Source organism: Pantherophis guttatus, chromosome 7, assembly GCF_059756535.1.
Source record: "Pantherophis guttatus breed Tessera chromosome 7, ASM5975653v1, whole genome shotgun sequence".
Classification (NCBI taxonomy): Eukaryota; Metazoa; Chordata; class Lepidosauria; order Squamata; family Colubridae; genus Pantherophis; species Pantherophis guttatus.
This window is the reverse complement of record NC_142069.1, coordinates 8,874,495-8,900,495: the sequence shown is the minus strand read 5'-3', so window position 1 is coordinate 8,900,495 and position 26,001 is coordinate 8,874,495. Positions and strand designations below refer to the sequence as shown.

Sequence of the window (26,001 nt, the reverse complement as noted above, 5' to 3'; positions counted from 1 at the left end):
AAGAGAAGCTCAATGCCTCCTGTCCAATAGGAATAATCTCACTGTTGGTTTTCAAACTAACAATGATTATGTAAACCACCAGCTGCCGAGTTCCTCATTATCAATAAGAGAGTTATCTTCCCTCCATTGCAGCTTAAGGTTGTGAAAAAGACTTAAGTCTCTCCAAACATATATGTTGAAATATATAGGTTTTTCTTTGAAAGTGGGGGGGGGGAGTCCTGAAATGTTAATACAAATTTAATTCTTTCATCACAATAAATCTAGCTTAAAGAGAACTCTTGAGGCTGTTTAGAAGGGAAGAAGCCAATGGTGAAATCCAATTTTTTTTTACTACCGGTTCTGTGAGCATGGCTTGGTGGGCGTGGTGTGGCTTGGTGGGCGTGGTGTGGTGGGCGTGGCAGGAGAAGGATACTGCAAAATCCCCACTCCCTCCCCACTCCTGGGGGAAGGATTTTGCAAAATCTCCATTCCCTCCCCACTCGGGGGCCAGCCAGAGGTAGCATTTGCCAGTTCTCCAAACTACTCAAAATTTCCGCTACCAGTTCTCCAGAACCTGTCAGAACCTGCTGGATTTCACCCCTGGAAGAAGCTATGCTAAACAATTGGCTGAATTATTTGCATGAGCAGGTGAATTATTTTCCGGGTCGCTGAACACATTTGTAAACTTGGTTTCAACTAATAAATTGGTGGTTTGTTCTGCAACCTGCCAGCTTTTTGTTTTTTATTGAATATTTAAAAAAAAAAAACAATACTGAAATGTTATATGGGAATAAGGAACCAGATCATACCAAGAGAGTTGACGAGAGGTGGATTAGTCCAAGATTAGGTAAACTAAAGAGTTTATTAGTTTCCTTTGTTCCTTCCAATGGTACCTCTTATCCCTGTCCTGTTAAAAACGATTATCATTGCTAAGATAGCAATGAGCCGTGGTGGCACAGTGGTTAGAATGCAGTACTGCAGGCTACTGCTGGCTGCAGTTCAGCAGTTCGATCCTGACCGGCTCAAGGTTGACTCAGCCTTCCATCCTTCCGAGGTGGTTAAAATGAGGACCCAGATTGTTGGGGGCTATAGGCTGACTCGGTAAACTGCTGAGAGAGGGCTGGAAAACACTGTGAAGTGGTATATAAGTCTCAGTGTTATTGCTATTCCTTATTCCCAGGCAGAGAAATCTTAATAAATGTACCAGGGATTACCTCTTGAAAAATGCTTTACAGTTTACAAAAAAAACTCATTTTGCTTTTGTCAGATGCTAAATTAGGGCATTTGAGGACGGTCATAAAAGTGAAAGTATAACATCAGTCATGCAGAAGCAACCCTTGTGCTTAAAATGCTTTATGGAATGGAATGGCACACAGTTGGTTCCTTTCTTGCCTTACCACCGAAAACTTCTTTTTGCAGCGAAAAGGTTGAACATAACTTCTGGAAGCCTAGAAGCACTTGGCGGTGATGTGTCAAGAGGAGATTTGTGAGTCCTGTTTTAGTCGCTGGGTTTCAGAAATGGAAAACAAAAGAAACCAAGATTAGAGATAGGAATTGTGCAGGAGTAATGGGTACACTGAGTCTTTTCAATGACTGGAAGTATGTGATAACAACATTTTACTGTCTGAATGGCTGCCACACCGAAAGTTAAACTCGCTCTGTGTTGTCCCAAGCAGGCAAGATATAGAGCCGTGATGGTGAACCTATGGCACGCGTGTCAGAGATGGCATGCAGTGCCCTCTCTGTGGGCACGTGAGCCATCGCCCCAGTTCAGCTCAGCCGCGCATGGGCACGTGCCTCCCACCGATCAGCTGGTCTTCAGGTCTCTGCCACTCATGCGGGGGGGGGCGTGCGTGCATGGGGTTGGGGCACATGTGAGGGGCTACACACATTGCATTTTGGGGGTTCAGGCGCATTTGGGCACTCAATCCGGAAAAGGTACCATCACTGATAAAGAGCAATGGGAGTCAAACTCGATTTCATGAAGGCTGTATCAGAGTTGTGTTTGACCATAGGGGGCCAGGGTGGGCGTGGCCAGCTTGACGTCACTCATGTTGGGGGCGCCTGTCTGCCAGCGAAAACGAGTTCCCAAGGTCCGTTTTCGGCTGTGACGGCCTCCTGCAACCCTCTGCCAGCAAAATCGGAGCTCGGGAGGGCTGCACGCAGCCCTCCTAAGCTCCGTTTTCACTGGCAGAGACACCGCAGGCCGGTCCTTCGCTGTCTCAGCGGCCCCGCAGTCCAGATCTAAGCACCCTGTGGGACGGATCCATGCCCCCAGGCCTTGAGTTTGACACCCCTGATATAGAGCAACGGGTGTATGAGATTGGAAAACAAAACACAATTGAATGTTGGGAAAATAGTATCTTAATAGTAAGATTGGTCCAACAGTGCAACCACCAAAATCGAAGAGAGGCAGTGAGTTTCTCTTTGTTGGTTGTACAAGTAGTCCTCGACTTACGTCTGCAATCAAACCCAGCATTTCAGTTGCTAAGTCAAACATTTGTTAAGTGAGTTTGGCCCCATTTCATGACCTTTCTTGCCACTGTTGTTAGGTGAATCACTGCAGTTGATGAGTTATTAACACGATTGTTAAATTGAATCTGACTTCCCCCATTGACTGCTTGTTAGAAGGTCGCAAAAGGTGATCACATGATCCTGGGACACTGCAATCGTCATAAATATGAATCAGTTTCCAAGTGTCTGAAAGTTCAATCACATGACTCACTTCACCCCTGTTTCGCTTTATCACCAGAAATTTAGGGCTCCATTGTGGTCGTAAGTTGAGGACTGCCTCTTATTTGCGGTTAGGAATGTCCTCTCAAGGATAAGCTTTCAGAAATGAGGGAATATGGATTATCAGTGGAGAAAAATAGCTGTATGTCTGATCCAGAAGAGTGCTGTTCCTTAGAGTTATTCTTGGGTGATGGGACTTTAGCCAGAAAAGTTGCAGATAGGGTGGAATTTTCTTAGCATTAAATGCCCATCCTGCTGTTGATCTCCTCCATTAAAAACCAATTGAAGGTAAAAATGTCTTTATCCTTCCAGAGAAACGTCTGACTTGATTACTTGTGTAGCCGATCTTCAGTTCAACAACCAGAAACTTCAAGAGGAAAATGACCAATTGAAGCTGGCATTGGATGCCATGGAGGAGACCAATAATAGACTGGTAGAAGACGGTGGGGAGCTGCGGAATCAGATAAAAAGGTGCGATGCTTTTGAAAATAAATGAAAGTTCTTTTGCGGATTTAACAAGATTTGTTGTTGCTCTAGTAAAAACGCCGTAGTAGTAGGGGTGTTTCTTTGATTTAACATTTTTATTGGGTTATGAAATAAAATAAGATACAAAATAGGAAAATAAATAGGAAAATAAATAGGAAAACGGTGGGGAGGAAGAGGGGGAAGAGAAGTGAGAGAGGAGGATGAGAAAAAAACCAGAAACATAGACTTCTGACTCTCTATAGCTTATTAGTAACCTTGACTATCACTAAGTGTTGTATCTTTTTATTCTTGATGAATGTATTTTATTCTCCTTATGTACACTGAGAGAATATACACCAAAGGAAAATTCCTTGTGTGTCCAATCACACTTGGCCAATAAAGAATTCTATTTCTATTTCTCTATTTCTATAAGGCATTAACATCAAATCACAACTTTTTTGTTTTTTCATAATAATATGAACAGGGGTGGGATTCTACCAGTTCGGGCGAACCAGTAGCCCCAACGATCAGCTGGGAGCGAACTGGTTCGCTCCGACAATCAGTTGGGCCCGCCCCTGCGCTTTACTTACCTGTATTTTTGCAGCTGATTACGGTATTTTTTGGAGTACAAAACGCACCTTTTTCCCCCCTAAAAAGGTGTGAAAATTTAGGTGCGTCTTATACACCGAATGTAGCCCCGCCCACCCACTGGCCCCCACCCTTTGGCTTCTGTCTCCCAGCAGTTACCTCTTTGCAGCAAACAGCAAGAAAAAACAGCTCCTTTCAGTTTCAGCACAGCCTAATTAGCACAAGTTGATTGGATCGGCCTCCCGACTCTCAGCTGTTTTGCTCTCAGCTGTTTTGCGCAGGCTTCTGCTGCTTGTTGCAAGGAAGAAAATTGCTGGAGCAGATTTTTTTTCCCCTTGTGCTACTCAAGCTATGCTGAAAACGAAAATGAAAATAAAGCAGGCTGTTTGCAGTTTGCTGCCATGAGGCAAAATTGCTCAGAAGCAGAGGGAGATTTCTTTTTCTTCTTTTCCTCACCAAAAAAGGTAGGTGCGTCTTATAGTCCGGTGCGTCTTATACTCCGAAAAATATGGTAGCGCAATAGAGCGGATTGCTGCGCCTCAGCTGTTTTAATTCCCTAGTACTAACTCAGAAGGTGATTATTCGTAGAACTGTGCACTCGTGCACAGCAAAGTGCGCGATTACCGAACCGGTTGTTAAACTGGAAGGATCCCACCACTGAATATGAACAAGCCATTTCTATCAAGATCTATCAGTCTAATCAGTAAAAGCCAAAATCAAAGTTTCATTCTTTTCCACTTCAAGCACAAAGTTCAGAAGCAGTCGCGATGTGGAAATAAAAGTGCTTATATTCTTTTCTTTAATCAAGATGGCCAATTTTGCCATTTCAGCCAACTTCCATCAACTTCTGCAACCATTCGTCCATCCATAGTAGGAATCAAAGTGTCCTTCCATTTTTGTGCATACAGTAGTCAACATATATAATAACAAAAGTTCCAAATTTTTTTCTCCAGGCCTTTTTCCATTAAACCCAAAAAGAAGAATTCTGGTTTCATCTTTATCTCCATTTTCAAATTTTCTGTATTAAAATATGAATCATATTCCAAAATTTTTGGTAGTAGGCGTGTTTCTGTGTAAAGCCTTCTTTACCATAAATGCCCATATGTAGAATAGAATTCTTTAGAATAGAATTATTTATTGGCCAAGTGTGATTGGACACACAAGGAATTCGTCTCCGGTACATAAGCTCTCAGTGTTTGTAGAGGACAAACTTCTACTGTATTGAGCTTAGCTGTCCTCTGCAGATACTTAAAATGTATGATGAGAAATCCTGGCAGGCACATACTTACCAAAGTTTAATTTCCTTGCAGAGATCACTGGAAACGGATGTCAATATAAGGTTTAATCAAGGTTTAGTATAAATGAGGAATCACAGCCATAGTATTGCAATAGATTCTTCTAAAACATTGCATTTTTAGAGAACTTAGTACCATAGGAATTTATTTCTGAGCGTTATTACATCTATCGACTTGTTTGAAGTCATTGCACATATCACCTATGGAGAAAAATCTAATAATAAAAAATGCAAATGAGATGGCGAATTGTACTTCAAAATCTGGAATCGTGGCATTTTATCCGAGAACTCTGATTCTAATAAGTCTCTGGTTCTACTCAGAAAATTATTCCATGTACATGGAAAGATCGGGTTCAAGAAATGTGTTCAGTTTTGAAATGTCTTTGTTGTAAAATTGAGAAGATAAAATATGTTTCTGGCTGCCTGAGGAATTCTGGGAATTGAAGTCCACACTTCAAGATGCCAAGGTTGAGAAAGACCAATGTATACTGTTTTAATTTTTAGTTACTTTTAATCATTATATCTAGATTTTGTTTATAATATGCCCCTGTTGTATCATTTTTAGTTTGGTTTTATTGAATTTCACTGTAGCTGTAATAAAATATTTATTTACATATCATATTTATATCTATCGCACTCCCACCCCCACCCCCACCCCCGAATGTGATCCTGGTGCATACAATTAAAAAAACACATAAAAGTATCTACAAAGAAACATTAGGGGGAAAATGTCATAGGTTTCTTTGTCTATCACAAATTATTTTGGGCTTTTTTTTGGTTTTGGCTTTCTAGCTCCCAGCAGTCTGCAAGTCAAGTAAAAACTTTAAAAGAGGAATTGGAAGAAGTGAAGAACATTCTGGGTACCTCTGAGGAAAAGAGGCAGTTGATGGCAATCCAGAATAAACAGCTTGTGAGTTGATACTTGTATTTATTCATTTATTTTGTCAAGCACGTATTAGATAACAGATATAAACATGATTATGAATACAGGAAATGGATACGAATAAATGGGGACAGTAGGACAGGGATGGTAGGCATGTTTGTGCGCTTATGCACACCCCCTTACAGACCTCTTAGGAACGGGGTGAGGTTAACAGTAGACAGTCTAAGGTTAAAGTTTTGGGGGCTTAGGAAAGAAACCACAGAGTCAGGTAGTGCATTCCAGGCCTTGACCACTCTGTTGCTGAAGTCGTATTTTCTACAATCGAGTTTGGAACGGTTTACCTTAAGTTTGTATCTACTGTTTGCCCGTGTATTATTGCGGTTGAAGCTGAAGTAGTCATTGACAGGTAGGACATTGTAGCAGATAATTTTGTGTACTACGCTTAGGTCAGACCGAAGGCGGCGTAGTTCTAAGTTGTCTAAGCCCAAAATTTCAAGCCTGGCGGCATAAGGGTTTCTGTTGTGAGCAGAGGAGTGGAGGACTCTTCTCATGAAATATCTCTGGACTCGCTCAATTGTATTAATATCCGATATGCAGTGCGGATTCCAGACAGATGAGCTGTATTCGAGAATTGGTCTAGCAAAGGTTTTGTATGCTCTAATTTGCAGTACAATGTTACCGGAGAAGAAGCTTCGCAAGATTAGGTTAACAACTCTTAATGCCTTAACTTTGGCCATCTGTTACAATCCAAGTTGTGTTGCATTTTTTATTTTTATTTTTTGGGTACATGGAGCAAGTGCCGAATGTAAGTCAACACACAGCTCAGGTTCCTGATAACCATCTGATTGTTTCTCTTCTCCACTTTCTTTTCATAATCAGGAAAAAGAGAATCAGTCCCTCGTTCTTAAGATTTCTTCCCTTCAAGAGGAGGTAAGAATGGGTGAGAATACTCTTTGAATCATATGAGGATATATATATTTTTATTGCTATGCAGTAATAATAACAAGAATATACAGGTAGTCCTTGACTTACAACCACAATTAACCCCATTTAATTTCTGTTGTTAAGTGAGACGATTGTTAAGTGACTTTTTCCCCATTTTACGACCATTCTTGCCACAATCGTTAAGTGAATCTGTTAGTAAACCAGTTGTTAAGTGAATCTGGCGTCCCCATTGACTTTCTTTGTCAGAAGTTCGCAAAAGGTGATCACATGACCCCCGGGGCACTGCAACTGTCATAATAAATACATGACAGTTGCCAAACATCCATATTTTGATCACGTGACCATGCGGAATGCTGCAATGGTTGTAAGTGTGAAAAACAGTCATAAGTCACTGTTTTCAGTGCCTATGTAACTTTGAATGGCTACTAAACAAACGGTTGTAAGACAAGGACTGTAATAGCCTGGCACAGATGGCATTTCAATATTCTCCAGCAGATTTATGGGCACAACAATTAAGTGGATAATTCCCCCAAATTTCTCCAGAGGATGAAGAAATTCTCCATGAATTTCTCAAAGGTGGGATCTGCTATTATTGGTGTCATTCGTTAGCTGGTATTCTTGAGTTCATCCGATTGTTGGAAGTGGAATAATTGATATTGTGTGTGGATGCTTTTTTAACATTTCAATGAAGCCACCTTGGCACCCACACTTCCCAGTCAAAAGAAGACTCTTGACAGGAGTTTAGGAATGAGGTTTTCCCCTTCGGATCGAAGAAAAGTGTGGGAAGGTAGGGAACCTGCAGAATACTGGAGAGATGATTATACAATGGAAGACAGACCATTCACACATACTGTCAGGGTTCCGATGTTAGTTAGGATACCCTAACTAAATTATGAGCCTTGAGCCAAGCTTCAAAAGAAATCCACATTCCAAGTGAAGCCAACACTGACCCCATGTAATTTAAGGCCCCAAATATGACCCTGTTTCTCCCCTCCCTCTAGGGTGTGTCTTCAATCACATTCTCCAACGGAGCAATTTCGCGGGTTGTAGAAATCACTCCCCTCCGACCGCTGTGGGTCACCCTGGGAGACAGTCTTGAGACAGATATGTCTGGAATTTACTTTTGTATTTGGCTGCAGTGCTACTTCATCGGTTTGCCATCCCCCTTGCCTATGGCAACTCGAGAGCAGGCCAGGGATGCTTTGCGAGTTGACACATACCTCTTGACCTCCTGGTTTCTACATAGGTGAAAGAACAACACACTCTACTCACAAAAATGTAACCCCAAATACCTTGTTTTATGGAAGAGTTTTTAGAAAAGAGCAACAAAGATGATTAGGGGATTGGAGGATAAAACATAAAAACAGTTGCTGGAATTGGGTATGTCTAGTATAGTTTAATAAAAAGAAGGACTAGGGCTGACATGATAGCAGTGTTCCGATATCTAAGAGGCTGCCACAAACAAGAGGGGGTCAATCTATTCTCCAAAGCACCTGAAGGCAGGACAAGAAGCAATGGATGGAAACTAATGAAGGAGAGAAATTTCCTGACAGTTAGAACAATTAATCAGTGGAACGGTTTGCCTCCAGAAGTTGTGAGTGCTCCATCACTGGAGGTTTTAAAGGAGGATGGCCATTTGTCTGGAAATGGTATAGGGCCATGATGGCGAACCTATGGCACGCGTGCCACAGGTGGCACATGGAGTCATATCGGTGGGCATGCAAGCATTGCCCTAGCTCATTTCTGGTGCGCACGAGCCAGCTGATTTTTGGGCCTCTGGAGGGCCTCCGGGGAATGGGGTGGGGAAGGCTGTTTTCGCCCTCCCCAGGCTCCTAGAAAGGCTCTGGAGCCTGGGAAGAGCAAAAAACGGGCCTACCGGGCCCACCGGGCCATCACATGCCAAAAGCAGGCGCAGTGGGGGGGGTTGCATGGGGGGAGCCGGGCGCATTGAATTATGGGTGTGAGCAAACACGCGCGCGCCCCCCCGCTCCCTCCCCAGGCTCCAGAGCCTTTCTAGGAGCAAAAAGGTTAGCCATCACCGGTATAGGGTCTCCTACTTGAGTTGGATTAGAAGATAATGTTTTTCTGTTAAGGTTTTTTTTTTTTCATCACTTGGAAAGAGAATTGGTAGAAAAGGAAACCAGTAATAACAAATATGTCATTTAAATCAGAACATTAGAAATGCTCTTGATTCAGATGGTCTCCAGAAGAAGATTGAGGAGCTGTCCCAGAATATTAGCGAACTACAAGTAAGTGTGACTCCTGCATTTTGTTTCAGTGTGAGGTGGCAGAGATTCAGTTCAATGCTTCAGATATTTGAAATGTTCCAAGTATCCATAATCAAGATAATGAAATCAATTATTTTCTAAAGCAAACGCACTAATTCCTACTCTTGGATTTCCAGTTATGTTGCATTATAGAACCCAACATGCCTAATCACTAGTTACACTGGCTTTGGAATGATCAGAGATCGTAGCCTTAACCAAAATATGACAATCCACAGTTAAAACTAAAAGTGGATCTGTATTATTTACATCTGTAAGTTGGTGGACAAATATCAGAGAACCTTCAAAAAGCAACATGTAACCATGGAGATTCTGTCCCTTAAATTACATTTTAAAGAGGAATTTGAGCTGAAACTCAAATTCTGCATTATAGTTAGATCTCACTTAGCAAATGTTCCATGTCTGAATAACAGATGAGAACGTTAATGATGGTAGGATCTTTCTGTCTCCATAACTTGAGATGTGTATGATATAATTAAGTCAAGAGATTATTATCATTTTCTTAACAATAAGAACTTTATCCCACAAATTCTTGGTCAGTTCTGAGATATTTAATTATTTTGAGGATATTCTTGTTAAGATTCTTCAGCATTTTTCTGCACAAAATGGGCATCAGCATAGAACATACCGTATTTTTTGGAGTATAAGATGCACTTTTCCCTCCCCTAAAAGAGGGTGAAAATTTGGGTGCGTCTTATACACCGAATGTAGCCCCGCCCACCCACTGGCCCCTACCCTTTGGTCTCTGCCTCCCAGCAATTTACGTCCTTGTAGCAAACAGCAAACAGCCCGTTTTAGCTTCAGCACAGCCTGATTAGCATAAGCAGTTGATTGTCGGTTGGATTGGCCTCCCGACCCTCAGCTGTTTCCAGGCTGCAGGGATTGCCATTGCCTATTGCCGCGGGCCTCCGTTGTTTGCTGCAAGGAGGCAAATTGCTGGGAGGCAGAGGCAGAGGCAGATTTTTTTTCTTGTGCTAATCAGACTGTGCTGAAAATGAAAGTGAAACTAAAGCAGGCTGTTTGCTGTTTGCTGTTTGCTGCAAGGAGGCAAATTGCTGCTAGGCAGAGGCAGAGGCAGATTTTTTTTTTCTTGTTTTCCTCCCCAAAAAAGGTAGGTGCGTCTTATAGATCAGAGCGTCTTATACTCCGAAAAATACAGTAATATAGCTTATTAGAGCATGTAAGATTTTGCAAAGCATATTGGTGTGAGCTTTAAACTGTTAACATGTGCCTATCCTTTAAAACACACTGATGCTTTGAAGGCTTTCCTTTGATTTCTCCCGCCAATTATTTATTTACACTCATTTTTCTGGTGCTTCAGTTTGTGCGTACAAACACTGCAGGCAGTGCGTACCTTACTATTGGAACCAGTATTTATGTGTTCCCTTCTGCAAGTGCTTACCAAAACAGACAAGATGGTGGTCGGGGTAGTGTGGTCTCTTGATTTTTAATGTGATGCACATAACCAGGCATGGAAATTCACCGAGTAATTTTGGGCCCAGTCTCCCTCTCTCTCAACCCGGAAGCCAGAGAGGTCCAGTGACTTAATGATGATTTTTGCTCCAGCGGTTCAAGTCCTAGCATTGCGTGGCAGGGTGATTTCCCATCCCTCACCTCAGTTTCTGCCTACCTAGCAGTTCGAAAGCATGTTTTATGCGACTAGATAAATAGGTACCACTTGGGTGGGGAGACGAGCCAGCACTTTGTGCGGACAGTTAGAATCCTGGTAGTGCTGAACCTTCCCGGTTGCAACGCCTCTTTGTGAGGTGGCTTCGGTGGAGGGAGAGGGCTCTGGATGACAGTGCAGGAAAGCCGGTTGTTATTCTTTTTGGTATGGAACTAGCTCTCCTTCTTGTGGTGGACCTTGGGAAGCACATGAGCATGAATCGAACATTGCTAGTAAACAGGCAGCCAAACTGCAACTCTGCATTAGCCTTGTAGTCTCCTGGCTAATGTAACATCGCCATACGCTTAAAAACAACAGATAAAAAACTTAGAAGCCAGCGAGGTGTGGTTAGTGAAGGTGCTGGGCTACAAATGATACAGGTCCTAGATTTCCCTCACAAAAATGTTCTGGTGACTTTGGGACCCAGATTAGGAAATGGAAAAAATTATTTCGATCAACCCATACTGGACTAATATGGTAGATTATACAGTAGTTCATAACCTTCAGTGAGGGTATCGTTAGGAAATGAGTATTACCTACCTTGGTGGGTTGGCAATATATAAACCATCAATATAGCTTTAAGACTGCTGTATTGCATCATACTGTGTCCTGATTGGTTAGCTCTGTAGCCAATCTCCTTAAGAGGGAGCTAGAGACATGGGTTTTTTTTCTTTGCTGTTCTTGCTCTCTGATATCTCTGTATGCTACTGTTTGCAAATCCAGAAGAACTGTTTATTGTGAATGACTACGACGACTGGTAAGAAGACTTTGTTATTGGATTATCCCTGGACTGTCGTTTTGCTATCTCCTGCTTTATATGTGTATGACCTGGACTGTTTATTGGACTGTGCCTTAATATTTCCTGAAAGTAAACATAACAGTGTATCTGTGTGTTGGCTGTGTTTTTTCATACCTACTCTCAATCGCTTTCATGTACACACCCTTGCTATTCAAGGGTTACTCTGCAAATTCCTTAGCAGTTATCATTTGATGCATTGATTAGAATTTATAATAAGAGCCATAACAAATAACAAGGCAATTCTTCTGTTACATCTTAGGAAAAAAAAATCCCCAAAGTGAGGGAAAAGAGAAATAAAATAATTTTAGTATTGTTTCTTTGTGCTAGAATGCAATTTCATTGTGGGTTATTGTTCTTCTTTTCCCAGATACAAACACACCTTTATGAAAGCACAGTGAGAAGTAAAGACATAGTACTCCTTAAGGTTCGTGGGTACTAGATTTATTTTATTCATTCATTCATTCATCCATCTAGTTAGTTAGTTTGTCAAACGTACAAGTTAACAGGTATAAGTATAAACATGGATATGAACACAGGAAATGGGTACAAATAAATGGGGATATTAGGACAGGGACAGAAGGCACGCTGGTGCACTTATGCCTGCCCCCTTACAGACCTCTTAGGAATGGGGTGAGGTCAAAGTAGACAGTTTAAGGTTAAAGTTATGAGGGTTTGAGGATGTAACAACAGAGTCAGGTATTCGGATTGCATTGAAGAATTTCTAGCCTGGTTTAATTTTCAAAAGGTTGGCTGTGACTTAACTGTGTCACTTAATGAAGAAGTTTTAGATCCCAATTGGCATAATTAAACAAGGACTACCTTATGGGATTAAGAGGAACATATTCTTATGGAAATGGTTTAGATATTGCTCTATAGCAGTGGTGAAATCCAAATTTTTTTACTACTGTGGGCATGGCGTGGTGTGGCTTGGTGGGCGTGGCAGGGGAAGGATACTGTAAAATCTCCATTCCCACCCCACTCCTGGGGGAAGGATATTGCAAAATCTCCATTTCCACCGCACTCGGGGGGGCCAGCCAGAGGTGGTATTTGCCGGTTCTCTGAACTATTCAAAATTTCTGCTACCGGTTCTCCGAACTACTCAAAATTTCTGCTACCAGTTCTGCAGAACCTGTCAGAACCTGCTGGAATTCACCCCTGCTCTATAGGCCATTGACTGATTCTCACTGTATTATAGTTGGTGGGTGTAAAAACAGCTGTGTAAGAGTTTGGGATGAAGTCAATTAGTACCGGATGGTCTGTACTGTTCTGGTTTTGCATACCAGACATTTGCAATGCATATGTTTGTGGAATGCGATAGCTACTTGTTTCTACATTTACATAATATCCATCGCTGCTTAGAACAAATGAAAAGGGCATAAATCCTCAAATAATCAATGTACACAGCACAACAGGAGGTGAAAAAAAACCCTAGAACATTGAAATAAAATCAACATCTGAAATAAGAGACTTCCAAACAACGATGTGTTAAAAACTATGGCAGATGGGCCTTGATTTATGACCACAATTGAGCCCAACATTTCCACTGCTAGGAAAGACAGTTGTTAAGTGAGTTTTCCCCATTTAAGTGAATCACTAAAGTTGTTAAGTTAGTAAGACGCTTATAAAATGAATCTGGCTTCCCCCATTGATTTTGTTTGTTGGAGGGTCGCAAAAGGTGATCACATGACCCCGGGACATTGCACCCGTCATAAATAGGAGTCAGTTCCCAAGAGTCTGAATTTTGATCATGTGACCATGGGGATGCTGCAATGATTGTGTGAAAAATGATCATAATTCATGTCACTTTTTTGAGTGCCTTTGTAACTTTGAATAGTTACTAAGCAAATGGAGAGGGAGGGAGTGGGAGAGAGAAAGAGGAGAGGAGAGAGAGGGGGGAAAAAAGAGAGTGGGGGGGAGGAAGGGAGGAAGGAAGGAAGATCCACACAGTTCTGGGACTCTGAGGTTGGTTTGTGTACTTCAGGCAGTGAAAATGGGATAATTCATCCCCAGAAGTAAACTATTAATTAATTGGTAGCCATACCTAGGGCTAGAGGCATCTCACATGAAGTATTTATGAGAGGGCATTTAGATGATGAACAGCTTTGGGCTGAGGACTGAGCTGATCCAGTGATCATGGAACAGATGTTAGGATGAAAAGAGAGAGAAAATTGAAAGATTAACAGTGTTGGAAGAAATATCCATCTGGTTCAGTTCCAAGCCGGGAGAAAGGCACTGGAAACTTTGGAGGCTGATTGGAAAAAGAGTTTAATGATGAAGCAGAACCACCAAGCATGTGTGATTCTGGGTAGCTGACCGCATGGAGGGGTATTTATACCTTCTCGGGCTTTGCACTTGAACTTCCTGTTCCTGTGCAAGAGCATGTATTCTATTGGCTGTTGTCAGACTCCCATGGGGCCATATTTGTCTGAATCAAGTTTGGTTGAAGCTTGGCTGATGCAATGAAGGGGCTTGTTGGGCAATTCCTATTATGACTGAGGGCTAATCCTACATTTGTTCAGACCTTGCTGCAGGGAGTAATGGATTACCAAATCTGCATTTCTAAAAGGTGGCCTTAGCTTAGTATCTGCGTGGGGCCAGGGAGCTGGGGCTCTTGAGTTTCTGTCTCCCTTTGGATTTTTATTTCTCTTTTAGGGGAAATATTTTATCCTGCCTTTTTTAAACATTTCTCAAAATATTTCATTCTTCTAGGAGAGGGGTGGATACTAGCTTTCTACAACAGGAAAGGAGTACCTAAAATCGTTTTTTTTTAAATTTGATTTATATGCCGCCCTTCTCCGGAGACTCAGGGCGGCTTACAATGCGTTAAGCAATAGCCTATATTTATACAAAGTCAGCTTATTGCCCCCACAAACTGGGTCCTCAATTTACCCACCTTAGAAAGGATGGGAGGCTGAGTCGACCTTGAGCCTGGTGAGATTTGAACTCGCAGTAATTGCAGGCAGCTGGATGTTAAATGCTGCCTTAGGAGGCATTAGCCTCCTACGCCACTCAGGCTCCTGTGTGTGGTTAGGTAGAATTCTATACTATTTATCTATATCTAATTTACAGAGCTGCTCATTTCCTATCTGCTACTACTCCTTTCCTCCTCCTACAGTTAGTTAGGCATGTCTGCTTGGAACCCAAATATGAATTGACAACTCACGCACCGAAATGTAATGCAAACCACACAGAGAAATGACCCAGGTTGTTGAAATAGATACCGGCAATCTATATTCCGGTTTGGGGCCTGATCCCTGCAAATGCATCGGACAACTATGCAAACCTGGGCTTAGAACAGCCTGTATTTGTGTACAATTTTCTCCAAAAAGCCTTTGTTGTCAAAGCCTCTGCTTTGCATACATTTGTTTTCCCTTTCTTCCAAACTAATTTGGAAGATTTCCTGCAGCTAATTTGAATGTATGTAAAAACAAATAACCAAACACCATTAACCCTGCTTGGGATAGTATCTATTTTGCAATCCCGTTTTGCAACGATGATGCATCATTCCATTTTTGCCTTCGTGTGTATCTCACCTGCACTCCAATCACATGTCTATTTCCTATTCTTATACTGAATATGGAGGCGATAGGTCCGTGATGGCGAACCGATGGCCTGCGTGCCAGAGGTGGCACGCAGAGCCCTCTCCATGGGCACGTGCACCATCGCCAGCTGCTCTTCTGGTTTCCGGTGCTGGCCAGCTGGTCTTTGCGGGCGCCGAAACACTGGAAAACGGCCTAAAAATGGCCCAAAACATGGTCGAAAAACACAGTTTTTCCAGCCCATTTTGGGGCCTTTTTCGCCCTGTTTTTCGCCCCATTTTCCAGGTCAAAAACAGCCTGGAAAACAGCCTGAAAACGGCCCAGGCATGGGTGTGCCGGCCAATTGGTCTTCGGGTTTCCGGTGCTCCGGCACACACATATGCACACGCATGCATGCACGTTCTGGTTTGGGCACTCGGTGCCCAAAAGGTTCGCCATCACTGCATCATACCTGCGCGAGCTGCACTGGCTCCCTGTGGTCTTCCGGGTGCGCTTCAAGGTCTTAGTTACCACCTTTAGAGCGCTCCATGGCTTAGGACCGGGGTACTTACGAGACCGCCTTCTGCCACCAATAGCCTCTCACCGCCCAGTACGCTCCCATAGAGAGGGGCTTCTCAGGGTGCCGTCAGCCAAACAGTGTCGACTGGCGGCCCCCAGGGGGAGAGCCTTTTCTGTGAGGGCACCCACCATCTGGAACGAGCTCCCCCCAGAGATACAGAAGATTCCGGATCTGCGCACTTTCCGCCGTGCCCTCAAAACATTCCTGTTTCAGCAGGCCGGCCTGGCCTAACTTTCCCTTTATATTGGTTTTGATTTTATTTTAAACTGGGATGTCTTGAATTATCTAGGACCAGAGTGTTTAGTATATTTTAATTGGTTTTTTTAACGTTTGTATTACATGTATTTTTATCGTTCGCTGTTTACCGCCCTGAGTCCCTCAGGAATAGGGCGGTATATAAATTTAATAAATAAATAAATAAATAAATAAATAAATAAATAAATAAATAAATAAATAAATAAATAAATAAATAAAAAGAGTTATCCTACTCAGAATCAACTGTATATCTGATTATTGGATGTTAATGGTACAAAGAGGAGGAAGATTTGTCTTTTTACTCCCCGTTCACATGATTGCATTTCAAGGCAAACCAACTCGGTTTACAACCGGTTGCAGTGTCCCGTGGTCATGTTACCACAATTTGTGATGTCGTTTGCCATCCCCATTTTGGAAAAATAGATTTGCTTAATGGCATGCCTCATTCACTTAACAACCATCATGAAAACTATTGAAAACCCCCGGTCATATGAGTGCTTTGATTTACGACCTCAATGACTGATGACCAGTGTTCTGGTCCCAACTTTGGTTGTAAGTTGAGGACTACCTGTAATTGTGGCTAAGCACCTAGGGAAAGGTTTAAACCCTCATCATTGCTTTATAAGTACCATCCTGCCCTTTTTAGCTAGCGTGGGTGAGAAATTGGTTCAGTTAGCATTTTAAGGGAAACAAACCCCAATACTGGGTAGTCCTTGACGTACGACCCCAACTTTCCGTTGCTAAGCAAGGCAGTTGTTAAATGAGTTTTGCCCCAACTTGTAACCGTTGTTAGGTGAATCTCTGCAGTTGTTAAGTTAATAACATGGTTGTTAAGTGAATCTGCCTCTCCCATTTGTTTGTCAGAAGGTCCCAAAAGGTGATCACGTGATCCTGGGACACTGCAACCGTCATAAAAATGAGTCAATTGGCAAGTGTCTGAATTTTAATCATGTGATCATGGGGATATTACAACAGTCATAAATGTGAAACATGGTCATAAGTCAGTTTTTCCAATGCCGGGTTTGGTCACTAAATGAACTGTTACAAGTCAGGGCTACTTTTATACGGACCAGATGCAGTGTAGTTATTCTTACTTTGAGTTTACACATTATGCTAAAGAGTCCTCCTTTGAGGGAAATAGGTAGTTTAGAAATGGGACATCTAAATAAATAAGCCTGTGTGGGGCTTAATCGTAGTTTAGAAATCATAAGTTTGGTGTACTGGGTAAAGCCAATTAGGGATTTGTTTATTTATTAAAGCGTGGTTAGTGAAGACACAACCTGGTGTAACTACTTCACTCTTCCTCTTCGATCATTGCAGAAGGAGCAGGATCTACAAGAACTAAAGTCTGCCTTGAAGGAATACACGTCGGTGATAGAGGTAACGTTACGATACTTTTTGGGGGAAATGAGAAGAAGGTAAAGGCTTGCTTGTTTCTTGGTTATAGGACCTGTTCTAAACAGGTTTTTTTTTTATTCCCAACTGTAGACTCTGCGTGTAGAGAAAAATAAATTGTTGAACAACGTTCAGCAGATGCAGCAAGAACTGATCTCGTGAGTATTTTGGGAAGCCAAGAAAAAAAGATGCAGATTGTAATGGTGTTTCTGAGCTCAAAATCTTTGAACTTTTTAAATGTCCATATGTGTATATATATATATTTTTGCTAGGAATGGTATCAACTTCCCCTTAATCTACAAGTTCAACAGCAGCTTCCTGGAAGCAACCAATTCACTGCACTGTGAACTGGAACTAGCCCAGGAACCATCAGAGGTCAGAAATGTTTATTTTAATTCATTTATTTAGTTTGTCAAGCATGTATGAGAAAACAAGTATAAGTATAAACATAACATATAAACAGGTATAAGTAGATACATAATAAATGAGTACGAATAAATGGGGACAGTAGGACAGGGACGGTAGGCACGCTGGTGCGTTTATGCACGCCCCCTTACGGACCTCTTAGGAATGGGGTGAGGTCCACGGTAGACAGTTTAAGGTTAAAGTTTTGGGGGTTTGAGGATGTAACAACAGAGTCAGGTGTAGTGAGTTCCAGGCATTGCCCACTCTGTTGCTGAAGTCATATTTCCTGCAATCGAGTTTGGAGCGGTTTACCGTAAGTTTGTATCTATTGTGTGCTCGTGTATTATTGCGGTTGAAGCTGAAGTAGTCATTGACAGGTAGGACGTTGTAGCAAACAATTTTTTGTACTACGCTTAGGTCAGACCGTAGGCTGCATAGTTCTAAGTTGTCTAAGCCCAAACTTTCAAGTCTGGTGGCATAAGGTATTCTGTTGCGAGCAGAGGAATGGAGGACTCTTCTTGTGAAATATGTCTGGACTTGCTCAATTGTATTAATGTCCGATATACAGTGCGGGTTCCAGACAGACGAGCTGTATTCGAGAATTGGTCTAGCAAAGGTTTTATATGCCCTAGTTTGCACTATAATATTACCGGAGAAGAAGCTTCACAAGATTAGGTTAACAACTCTTAATGCCTTTTTGGCAATGCTGTTATAGTGAGCTCTGGGGCTTAGATCTTTTGAAATGAGTACTCCAAGGTCCTTGACAGAGTGAGTGACACAAAGTGTCTTTCAAAGGATGAGAAGATTAAATGATATAAAATTCTTAGGAGCACTTGTTGTGAGAATTTTTAACTCCCATGGCTAATCCAGGCGTGGGATCCCTAGGGGGAAGGAAAGAATCTTGATCTATGCTTCTGTGTTGTACACAGAAGTCCTTGACTTACAACCGTCCATTTAGTGACTGTTCAAAGTTGACACAACAGCACTGGAAAAAGTGACTTATGACTGTTCTTCACACTTACAACCATTTCAACATCCCCACGGTTACGTGATTCAAAATTCAGGCGCTCGGCAACTGATCCATATTTATGATAGTTACAGTGTCCTGGGGTCAGGTGATCAGCTTTTGCGATTTCCGGCAAAGTCAGTGGGGGAAAGCCAGATTCACAACTTCACAACCGTGTCACTAACTTAACAACTGCAGTGATTTGCTTAACAATTGTGGCAAGAAAGGTCATAAAATGGGGCAAAACTCACTTAAGAAATGTCTCACTTAGCATCAGAAATTTTGGGCTCAATTTTGGCCATAAGTCAAGGACTATCTCTACTTATCCCACTGTTAGACCTTTAGAGCTTTCATAACATCCGAGACACATTAGGAATAGTGCAAGAAACAAGTTTGAGGAAAGTTTCTTTGAAGTGCATGAGTAGCTTCTAAGATCTTTTCTGCTTTTTTTCAGCTTAACTGAGAAGCAAATGTTCAGTGTAGTGTATAGGCCATGTTCCAGCTCAGGAGTATAATGTGACTTTTTCAAATTACTTTTTCTCGTTAAGATCCCTGGAATTGAGTGGACAGCGCTTGATGAATCACTGGACAGAGAAGTTTTACTGCTTCTTGAAGGGCCAGAGCGAGTAGGAGAAAAGTTCAAGGCCACCGTTTTAAACCTGGTAAATGGAACATTGTGGATGAGGATAATGAGAAAAACCAGACTTGAAAAAACTTGGTTTAAATGTTTGCTAAATCCAACAAGATTTTTTTTTTTTTGCTGCCTTTCCTCCCATTTGGGTAACACAACATCTAGGTTCTTCTCACTTATCAATACTGCTAGTTGTGTCCAGATTATAAAAGAAAATATAGCATATAAATATTCTGTTCTAAGAGTTCCAGCCATTCCATTCCTTTCCATATTCCATTCCATTCCATTCCATTACATCCTTTCCATTCCGTTCCATATTCCGTTCCATTCTATTCGATTCCGTTCCATTCCATTCCATTCCATTCCATTCCATTACATTACATTACATTACATTACATTACATTAAATCCTTTCCATTCCGTTCCATTCTATTCCATTCCATTCCATTCCATTAAATCCTTTCCATTCCATTCCATTTTCTATTCCATTCCATTCCATTCCATTCCATCCCATTATATTACATTCAATCCATTCCATTCCATTCCATTCCATTCCATATTCTATTCCGTTCCATCCCAAAACAAAACAAAACAAAACAAAACAAAACAAAACAAAACAAAACAAAACAAAACACCATTCCATTCCATTCCATTAAGTCCTTTCCATTCCATTCCATTAAGGTAATACTGGGGTGCTGATAACATTATAGAATTCCCCCTCCAGAGTGGCCTGCTGAATACATCCTTATTCTTCTGCTTTTAAATATTAAAGTTCTTTTGTTATTGTTCTCTCAGGTACCTGAATGCATTTCTTTAAAAATATTTGTTGTTTGTTTTGCAAGCTGAAGTGTAGTAGAAAAAACATCTAAAATAACTACCAAAATAATCTAAAATAATCTCAGCTATACCTGTTGTATCCTACGTTCTGTCTTGAAAAAGCATAGTGGGGACAGACAGATAACAGAAAAGAGAACAATGGGTTCAAATGACTCAAATCCTACAATTGCTTTACAGTTTCATATTACTCTGTATTGTTTGTTCTTTGGATTGGAGACATAACACCAGAATAAGTAAATGAAGACTCCATGTGGAAGACGGGGGTTTGGTGTGCTGTGATCCATGGCGTTGTGAAGAGACAGACACGACAACAACCAAAAAATGTGCTATTCCCAACTCAAAGCAGGGGTGTATAAAGACAACTTTTACCCCAAGGTCCAGGACCCCTTTCAGTCCAATGACTCTTTTATGATACCTTCAGATGTTTCCCACGTTCTCAAATATAAACAATGATCTCACTCTTTCTTTGCAGCGAGAAGAACTTTCTCAAGTTGAAGATTTAGCAGGGCTACCTTTGCTGAACCCAACAGACTGTGAATTGGATCTGCAAGAAACTTATCAGAAGACCTTGGTGGTAAATAACCCTTGAATGGCAGGCAAGCATGCTCTTAGGTTATCTTCCCCGATGATAACTTCCCTTGTAAGCATTGGCTCAACTTTCATTAATCTGGCACCCTTCAAATGTATTGGAATATGAATTCCCAGCAAACGTGCAGTTGCAGCTATCAGAACGTTTTATATCTGGGATTCTGTGGTAAATATTTTTGCCTCACAACTTTGGGTCCTCTAAGGGGATTGGTAGCCTGATGGCTACCATTTGCAGCTCCTTCTCAGTAGATCAGAGAAAATAGGCAAAGACAGAATTGAAAGATGTTCCTTTCAACTGCCAAGGCTCCAATCTGTTTTTAGATTATTTTCTCTATTTTTCCTTTCTGGAGGTGCTAATGTGGGCAGTGGTGGGATTCAAATAATGACTGAATGGGTGGGCATGGCCATGGTGGCCGTGGCCGGGGGTGTGACAGGCAGCACTCGGCCTCCTGTACCTCCCTGGGAGCAAAAACGGGCCTAGGAGGCCGCCCTGAAGCCACCTGGGAAGTGTAAACGGGCCTAGGAAGCCTCCCTGAAGCTGCCTGGGAGCAAAAATGGGCTGCGGGGGGGCACTGGCCCCCACGTCCAGTTTTGGACCTAGGAGGCCTCCGTGCACTTGCTTGGGAGCCAAAATGGGGCGCAAGGGGATTCCTACAAGGGGCGGGGCAGGAAGGGGCGGGGCCAGCCAGCAATGTAACTACCAGTTCGCCCAAACCGGCCCGAACTGGTTGTGGGGGTTTCTGTTAACAGGAGGGCCTACAGCAGCTTGGCATCTAGCATTGATTCTTCCTCCTTGTTCTCAGAATTTCTGAAGCAGCAGGATCACTTCCATGGTTTATAGTTATAGTCAGGATTCCACCAAAGCACTTTTAAGGATCTGAGGAGAGAAAGCCTTGATGGTCCATAAATCCCCTTAGTGAAATAGAATGGGACAGTTTCTGGTAGAATCCTGGTCATAATTGCAATCCTAGTAGAACCGTACTATGATAACCCTAACCCAGTGGTGAATTTCTACCGGTTCGCACCGGTTCGTGGGAACCGTTAGCTCCAACTTTCAGCCGTGAGCAAACCAGTTCTCTCATTCTATGAAATGGGCCCACCCCTCTGCCCCTGCATTATACTCACCTATATTTCTGCTTCCAAAACCCAGCTGATTGGGGCAGGAGAGTGTATTGCCGCTCCTCAGCTGTTTTCCTTGCTCTCAGCAACCCGGAAGTTCGATTTTCTACAAACTCAGCGAACCGGTTGTTAAACCAGTAAGATCCTACCCCTGCCCTAACCCTATGATAACCTTGTCTTCGCTTGTTGTGTGAACCAAACAATCAGGCTTTATTTGGGTCCCGGAATATGAACAAAAATATTGATTTTTGTTAAGGTGATTTTAGTTTATAACAAAAACACTGGTGTTGCCTTATCGAACGGACAATAGCAAGGAGCAATAATATGAGTGCAATTGAAGATAATCCCCACTCCAACATAACAGTAGATTTATATACTACTCCATAGTGCTTTACAGCGCACTCTGGGTGGTTTACAATCTGGGTCCTCATTGTACCAACCTTGGAAGGAGAGAAAGTTGAGTCAACCTTGAGCCGGTCAGGATCGAACTCCAATCTGTGGCCAGCGTTAGGCTTCAATATTGCTTTTAACCATTACACCACTAGGGCTCCTTAGCTACTCTTCTGTATTTCTTGGAAAAGAAAGAACCATGGTGTAGTGTAGTGTAGCCTCATGAAGTTGGCTCCTGATTAAAACTATACCCCACCCCTAAACCCCCACCTCCAAAGTTGTCCAAGTCCCCAAGCAGCCTGTAAGCACGTGGTGTTTTATATGTGTGTGTGATGGATGTGGAATGCAAGATGGTAGAGTTGTGAGCTTAATTCAACCAAGAGATCGCTATGCTCTAAAGATACTTATGTTGACATCCACACAGGACCTTAAGAAAACTCTGCAGAATAAAAGAACCCAATGGCTTCAGAAACTAAATTTTTTGGAAGCTCAGAAGGAATCCCTGGATAAGGAGCTCGTTAAAATGGCAGGAAACATGCGGAGGATGAGAACAGAACAGCTACATTTAAAGAAAACGCTTTTGTCCAGGTGGTTCTCCTTCATTGTATAGGCTGTATGGTTTCTGTATCTATTCAGTTGCAAATTCCTTACAGTTCAGTGGATAACACACTCAGTTTGGGTTGCCATGTGATAACATCTCCATAAGGCTAAACCCAAAGAGGATTGGTAGCCCACAATACCCACATGATACATTTCTGTAGGAGGTAAGAGGGTGTAGGTCAAGGATATCCAATTTTGGCAACCTTAAGACTTGTGGACTTCTCCTCCCAGAATTCCCCTGCCAGCATGTTGGCTGGGGAATTCTGGGAGTTGAAGTCAAGTCCCTCACCTATACCAGGGGTGTCTAACTTTGCCAACTTTTAAGAATTGGGTATGTCTAGTTTAATGAAAACAGTTCACTATCTCAGGGGCTGCCACAAAGAAGACGGGAGGTCAACTTATTCTGTTGTAAGTCAAGGACTTACAGGAATCGCAAGTTGCCCTTACAGAGAATCACTTGCAAACTTGGAAAGAGTAATCCAGCTTCAAATAACATTGCTGTACAAAATAGAAAAGAAACTGAAAGGGAAATGTATGTAAATAGAAAACCGGGGTTGCTGGAATACCATTTTGAAAATATGTTGAATTGAAAATAAATACAACAATGGAGAGGGAATGGAGAGACGAGTAAGAGGGATAGATAGGAGAGGAGAAGAGAAGAGAGGAAAGGAAAGGAGAGAGAGGGACAGAAGAAAGGGTAAAGGAGAGGAAGAAAGGGAGGGGAAATAAGAATAGAAGAGAGGGTTAGAAAGGGAGGAAGAGGGGAGGAGTGGGGGAAAGGAAGGGGAAGGAGAGGAGGAAAGAAGAAAGTAGAAAAGGGTAGAAGAAGGGAGGGAAGGGAAAGAGGGGAGAAGGAGAGGAAGGGTTGTTCTAAAATAAGGGAGATGGAATGATAGAAGAGGAACCCCGAGGATACCCTAATTTTTTTAGGATGAAGAATGAACCAATTCAAAAGTTAAAAAGGTAATACGTATGATTAATAATGGACAAGAGATTGCACATTTAAATATGTTTATGAGAAATAAAAATTTAAAAAAACTTTTATAATAACATTGCTGTACGTTGTTTTTGGTGTTTTGCTTAATATCTTAACAGACAGCACGAGATCCAGTCCACCAAACAGCTCAAAGAAGATGCTTTGGCAGAAGTAGACGTTTTAAGATTGAAACTGCAAGAGCTAACTGACCAATTAGAGGAAGCTGGGAAGAGGGTAGGTGTTCCTACATTGTACTTTTTATGTCTTTAATTTATTTTTAAAAAATGGAACAATCATTGGAGATGCCAAAGTGTGAAGTAGTGTGAGCTGTCTGACCCAGACATTCAGTGCATCCATGAATCCTGTGTGCCCTATTGATTTAGGATTGTTTTTCTCACTCACAACCATTACAGCATCCCCATGGTCACGTGATCAAAAATTTGGAATCTTGCAAACTGGCTCATATTTATGACAGTTTGCAGTGTCCTAGGGTCATGTGATCCCAGGCGACCTTCTGACAAACAAAGTCAAGGGGGAAGTCAAATTAAATGAATTAATCAATGCAGTGATTTACTTAACAATGGTGGCAAGAAAGGTCGTAAAATGGAGCAAAACTCATTTAACAACTGTCTTGCTTAGCAACAGAAATGTTGGGCTTAACTGTAGTCGTAAGTCAAGCTACAGAGGTTTTTCATTGTTTTGTTTTCTTTTGTTTTCTTTTGTTCTGTTCTGTTCTCCTCCTCTCCTTTCCTCTCCCACTCCACTCCATATATTCTCTTCTCTCCTCTCCCACTCCACTCCATATATTCTCTTCTCTTCTCTTCTCTTCTCTTCTCTTCTCTTCTCTTCTCTTCTCTTCTCTTCTCTTCTCTTCTCTTCTCTTCTCTTCTCTTCTTCCAGCTGCTGAGCTGCTTTGAAATGTTGATTATTATAAAGTTTTAAGGTGCAATCCTGGTGAAGTGACTGCTTGCATTATTCCTTTTGGTATGTCGAGGCTGTCTTCCCCACGGAGGCTCAGTTTCCTTCTGTAAAATATTGGGGAGAAAGAGCTTTACAGTGGCCAGCTGTAGGCCGCTTGGTTTAACAAAAGCAGAACTGGTGTTGCTCATCTGGAACTTGCAGAAATGTGATTGCGGAGGAAGTCAAAGCTAAGCTGGGGGGGGCAGGGGAGGCGGGTGACAACTTCTTGTGTTCTGCACAGGAAAACAACGCTTGGTGCACACCAACAAGCAGAACCTGTCCCTCAAAAATGCAGAAGCACGAAGAGTTCATGGCTTCCGGAAAGAGAAGAAATGTGTTTTTGGTCTCTTTTTTGAAGCTGCTCAAAGGGGCTTTAAAACAGAGCACATTTTGCAGCATTTGATGCCGGAAACTTGTGTTGACCTGCCATTGCTGCTTTCTTTAAGGTTAAGGATCGCGAGAGTGACTTTCACGCTGCCCACGAGGAAGTAGGGTCTTTACAGAAGAAGCTAGAAGAAAGTGTTGCCGAGCAAGGAAGCCTCCGGGATAGAAATACAGATTTAACGCGGACTTGCCAACAGCTGGAACGGCAAATTAAGGAACAAAGTAGTAAGTATCTCTCAGCTCTTTGGACCCTCTGTCCTTTTAGGTTACAACCTGCATTCGTCTTGGGGAGCTATAAAGCCTTAGTAAAACCACACCTAGAATACTGCATGTAATTTTGGTCACCACACTATAAAAAAGATATTGAGATTCTAGAAAGAGTGCAAAAAAGAGCAACCAGGATGATTAGGGAACTGGAGGCTAAAACATACGATGAAGGGTTGCAGGAACTGGGCATGGCTGGTCTAGTGAAGAGAAGGATTAGGGGAGACATGATAGCAGTCTTCCAATATTTGAGGGGCTGCCACAGAGAGGAGGAGGTCAAGCTATTTTCCAAAGCACCTGAAGGCCAGACAACGAATAATGGATGGAAACTGAACAAGGAGAGATTCAACCTGGAAATGAGGAGAAATTTTCTGACAGTGAGAACAATCAACCAATGGAACAGAGGTTGCCTTCAGAAGTTGTGGGAGCTTCATCACTGGAAGCTTTCAAGAAGAGA

The 26,001-nt window shown here is 42.1% G+C and overlaps 1 protein-coding gene across 1 annotated transcript in view; it reads left to right on the top strand.

The window, feature by feature from the left end:
• Positions 1–26,001, top strand: part of IRAG2 (inositol 1,4,5-triphosphate receptor associated 2) — a 76,766-nt gene that overhangs the window by 6,068 nt on the left and 44,697 nt on the right. Inside the window, exons 5-19 of the mRNA XM_087873501.1 lie at positions 83–138; positions 1,356–1,465; positions 3,025–3,183; positions 5,852–5,969; positions 6,822–6,872; positions 9,059–9,136; positions 12,005–12,061; positions 17,311–17,370; positions 17,479–17,543; positions 17,658–17,760; positions 19,345–19,458; positions 20,736–20,837; positions 22,785–22,948; positions 24,056–24,170; positions 25,343–25,505. Coding sequence (XP_087729627.1) covers positions 83–138; positions 1,356–1,465; positions 3,025–3,183; positions 5,852–5,969; positions 6,822–6,872; positions 9,059–9,136; positions 12,005–12,061; positions 17,311–17,370; positions 17,479–17,543; positions 17,658–17,760; positions 19,345–19,458; positions 20,736–20,837; positions 22,785–22,948; positions 24,056–24,170; positions 25,343–25,505 — 1,515 coding nt within the window. The remainder of the gene's footprint in view (positions 1–82; positions 139–1,355; positions 1,466–3,024; positions 3,184–5,851; positions 5,970–6,821; positions 6,873–9,058; positions 9,137–12,004; positions 12,062–17,310; positions 17,371–17,478; positions 17,544–17,657; positions 17,761–19,344; positions 19,459–20,735; positions 20,838–22,784; positions 22,949–24,055; positions 24,171–25,342; positions 25,506–26,001) is intronic.